General features: G+C 54.6%; 1 protein-coding gene across 1 annotated transcript; it reads left to right on the forward strand.

Annotated features, from left to right (window-relative positions):
• The first annotated feature begins 630 nt into the window (after positions 1–630).
• Positions 631–4,083, forward strand: LOC123077675 (trans-cinnamate 4-monooxygenase). Its single transcript, XM_044499968.1, has 4 exons — positions 631–1,062; positions 1,182–1,621; positions 2,502–2,623; positions 3,231–4,083. The coding sequence occupies exons 1-4, from the start codon at positions 718–720 to the stop codon at positions 3,827–3,829; spliced, it is 1,506 nt and encodes a 501-aa protein (XP_044355903.1). The 5' UTR covers positions 631–717; the 3' UTR covers positions 3,830–4,083.
• The last annotated feature ends 561 nt before the right edge of the window (positions 4,084–4,644 follow it).

Here is a 4,644-nt window from a genome sequence, read left to right on the forward strand (position 1 = left end):
GATGGCCGAAGCGTCACCGACGGAGGAGAGGAAGGAGGTTGGCACACGCCAATCGGAGGAGGTGGCTCAGGCAACATGATGGCCGGCGAGGAACACTGGTTGCGTTGTCACCATATATCCTTGCGTTCCGCGCGGCTGCTCCTCTACTTCTCACGAACGAAGAAAAAAGAGGCCACTTTCCCGATGCCAGGAAACCCGTGGTCACGTTGCCGGCCAGAACCGCCATTTTGCTTGGTTTGACCTGGGCCACGACGATTGGCCAACAGTTTCTGCGTGCGCTTTTTCTCTTCTTTTTTTTGGTGTGGTTGGTGGTGCTCCGGCCGCCATGTTTACTCACCCTTGCGACTTGTGAGCTCTGACCTTGCCAACCCCTTGACTCACCAAACATGAGCCAGCCCTCTTCCTCAAAAAAAAATAAAAAAAAATGAGCCAGCCCTCTTTCCCGATTCGCCATGCCCATCCTCGATAAAAACGGTTTCCAAACATGGCCCGCTTCGAGTGGGTCCCACTCCCACGGCACTGATACCCACCCACCAAAAAAATTGCAAGCCTCGTGTACCACTTCGCATCCGTCCAGTCCGCCACCTACCTCCATCAGACCCCCCGCTATAAAATCCCCACCGCGCCCAATCTTCCGTCAAATTAACTCGATCCGATCGGGCCCTCCACCGCAGCACGGCAGCACACACACAGGAGCCGCACACCGCACCTACCCCGATGGACGTCCTCCTCCTGGAGAAGGCCCTCCTGGGCCTCTTCGCCGCGGCGGTGCTGGCCATCGCCGTCGCCAAGCTCACCGGCAAGCGCTTCCGCCTGCCCCCCGGCCCCTCCGGCGCCCCCATCGTCGGCAACTGGCTCCAGGTCGGCGACGACCTCAACCACCGCAACCTCATGGGCCTGGCCAAGCGGTTCGGCGAGGTGTTCCTCCTCCGCATGGGCGTCCGCAACCTGGTGGTCGTCTCCAGCCCCGAGCTCGCCAAGGAGGTCCTCCACACCCAGGGCGTCGAGTTCGGCTCCCGCACCCGCAACGTCGTCTTCGACATCTTCACCGGCAAGGGCCAGGTAAAATCGAATCAATCAGATCGTCTTCATTAATCTGCTCCTCGATCGCATAGTAGCGGGTGTAATTAATGGGTGTCTAATCAACGCCGGGTGACGTAATTAACGTGCTACGAATGCAGGACATGGTGTTCACGGTGTACGGCGACCACTGGCGCAAGATGCGGCGGATCATGACGGTGCCCTTCTTCACCAACAAGGTGGTGGCGCAGAACCGGGTGGGGTGGGAGGAGGAGGCCCGGCTGGTGGTGGAGGACCTCAGGGCCGACCCGGCGGCGGCGACGGCGGGCGTGGTGGTCCGCCGCAGGCTGCAGCTCATGATGTACAACGACATGTTCCGCATCATGTTCGACCGCCGGTTCGAGAGCACGGCCGACCCGCTCTTCAACCAGCTCAAGGCGCTCAACGCCGAGCGCAGCATCCTCTCCCAGAGCTTCGACTACAACTACGGCGACTTCATCCCCGTCCTCCGCCCCTTCCTCCGCCGCTACCTCAACCGCTGCACCAACCTCAAGACCAAGCGGATGAAGGTCTTCGAGGACCAATTCGTCCAACCGCGCAAGTAAGTACGATGGACTGTACTTAACTCCTGCGCTTAGTGATAATCCAAGTGAAGTTAAGCAAGTAAGTACTTCGTATGCGCCAACCGGCCGGCGGTGGTAGCTGACCGGCTGCGATGCATTGGTGAGCCGGAGAGCGAGTTTGGTGCGCCTACCTGCACATGTTGGGTAGGCTGATGTGATCCAGATCAGAGTGGCAGCGACGTTGGTAACGTCGCGGAGCAGCAAGGGTCAAACTTCTCCGCACCTACGCTTGACCTTTTCAAGGCCAACAAATCCATCGTGTCGCTCTCGTCCAAAACCAACACGCAATGACTCGTAGGATGCCCCATGCTAGATGCCTCAATAATTTGCACATCGCACAACGGGATGCACGGGAGGAGCTTGAGATCTTTGCTTCGGGTAGCATGCAAAGATTAATGATTCCATGAACAACCGCACATCATGTGATGGATCAGCTTTTTCGAAGCTTTGCCATCACACCGAATCGGTTGGAAGTCCGACTCATTCACCATCACACCGACAGTGGAAAGCGTACAACACAAGTTGTTTGAATCATTCGTCTCAGGGGAGCGGGTCTCACCAGATCCACATCTTCTTAGCAAGTGATGGGGAAAAATGACAAGTTAGAAAGTAGGCTAAAATGGCTAATTGTACTAGTCGTTTACCATTTTGCATTGCATGCTGCACCTCATGTGGGGCCGCGTACGATAATGGAGTTGTTATTAGTTTCATCCTCTATATTGGACGGATCGATCATGCCAACAACCAGCCTAGCAACATGGCTGCATTTTACTGTATGCGAAGCTCTCGTCACCCGGTTGTCCAACTGGGAAATTAACAAGTACAGATCTCTAACTTATCTGAACATGGCATTTGCAGGGAGGCGTTGGAGAAGACGGGTGAGATCAGGTGCGCCATGGACCACATCCTGGAAGCCGAAAGGAAGGGCGAGATCAACCACGACAACGTCCTCTACATCGTCGAGAACATCAACGTCGCAGGTAAAACTCATCAACTAAATATGCGTACTCATCTTTCCATCCATCCAGCCTAATTTTGAGAAGCGAAACAATGTTTCTCTACCTGATAAAGAAACATGGTATATATCCTTGTCATGAAGATTTTAGAACACAAGTGGAGTGGTTAAGTACGTAGTCGTAGTCACATATATGATGTGATCATGATGTTGTTGGTGACCACCGTTTCTTTGTTAGAAAAAAGTACTAGCACGCAGCAACGCACGATTGGAAACTTTATAATCAAAGAGGCCGTAACCTAACTTAACCTTTTGTTTTTATTAGTTAGGCGGCGCTTGGACGGCACAAGCACGCACACCGTACACCTAACCTTTTTATTCTTAATTAAGCGGCGCATTAGCGTATCGCTTTCTAGCTCCGTGATCCAGTATTATTCCTTGAACGTGCGGAGAGCATAGGAGTACACTTTGAGCTGTATAATACTGCAATAGTACCATATACAAATGGTAGCCACGTGATTTGTCACCAAACTTCGTTTTCTAGCTCGGTTTTACAAGACATTCCCCTCCTAATTAAATTGTCGATGCATGCAACAAATTGTTCACGAGGAGCTTGGATTGATTCTTTGCAGCCATCGAGACGACGCTGTGGTCGATCGAGTGGGGCATCGCGGAGCTGGTGAACCACCCGGAGATCCAGCAGAAGCTGCGCGAGGAGATCGTCGCCGTTCTAGGCGCCGGGGCGGCGGTGACGGAGCCGGACCTGGAGCGCCTCCCCTACCTGCAGTCCGTGGTGAAGGAGACGCTCCGCCTCCGCATGGCCATCCCGCTCCTGGTGCCGCACATGAACCTCAGCGACGCCAAGCTCGCCGGCTACGACATCCCCGCCGAGTCCAAGATCCTCGTCAACGCCTGGTTCCTCGCCAACGACCCCAAGCGGTGGGTGCGCGCCGACGAGTTCAGGCCCGAGCGCTTCCTCGAGGAGGAGAAGGCCGTCGAGGCCCACGGCAACGACTTCCGGTTCGTGCCCTTCGGCGTCGGCCGCCGGAGCTGCCCAGGGATCATCCTCGCGCTGCCCATCATCGGCATCACGCTCGGGCGCCTCGTGCAGAACTTCCAGCTGCTGCCGCCGCCGGGGCAGGACAAGATCGACACCACCGAGAAGCCCGGGCAGTTCAGCAACCAGATCCTCAAGCACGCCACCATCGTCTGCAAGCCACTCGAGGCTTAATTGAATTGAGGTCTCGGTCATGGGCGCGCGCTGACGCGGGGAGATGGATCCATACATGTGACTGTGTGTTTTGCCTTCTTTCTTTTTGGTGTTTTGCAGTAGTATAAGTTTAATTTTTCTTTGGTGTTGGCCTATTTGTCTTCATGTGAGGCGTCGTGTTGTAAATTTCCATATAGTTGGCAATGTGATGTAATCCAAATACGACATGATTACAAATTTTGCAAACTCGGAGAAGGTCAAAACCATTGGTACTCTGTCCTGTTCACAAATATAAAGTGTTGCAACCGGCTATGTGGCACAAACCATTGGTACACACATGAAAATTGCTTTGCTCCCAACCGCAAGTGAGAGGTGACCCCGGAGGCGACAATTCTGCCCCTTCCTCCGTTGGTGCCACCGTGGGTCCCCGCCTTCTCCATCCGCCGTTCCGGCGACGGGAGGAGGAGGGGACCCCGACGCTTCGGCTCCGTTGTGTAGGTAGGGTAGGCGGATGTTTCCTTGGAGGCATTGTTTCAGTGAGTGGGAAGGGACGATGTCGCTTAGAAATAAAGTGTTGTTGTTCTTCCACCATATTGGCGTTGCTCCAATCTGTGGCGACGGGGAGCAGTCGGCTCGGTTGTGTGGACGGTATTTGGATCCGACGGTCTTAGTATTTGGTAGTTGGCTCCTGGCGTTCTGTTGGTTGGAGGCATGGTCGGTACAGCAGAAGGATTTTTTGTCTTGAAGAGGGCATCGCGGTTGACGGCTTGCGGTGGTGATGTTCTTCCTCCACCACATCAAATGAAGACGGCGGTGCCAAGAATTTGTGAACACGG

This window comes from Triticum aestivum, chromosome 3D (genome assembly GCF_018294505.1).
Source record: "Triticum aestivum cultivar Chinese Spring chromosome 3D, IWGSC CS RefSeq v2.1, whole genome shotgun sequence".
NCBI lineage: Eukaryota > Viridiplantae > Streptophyta > Magnoliopsida > Poales > Poaceae > Triticum > Triticum aestivum.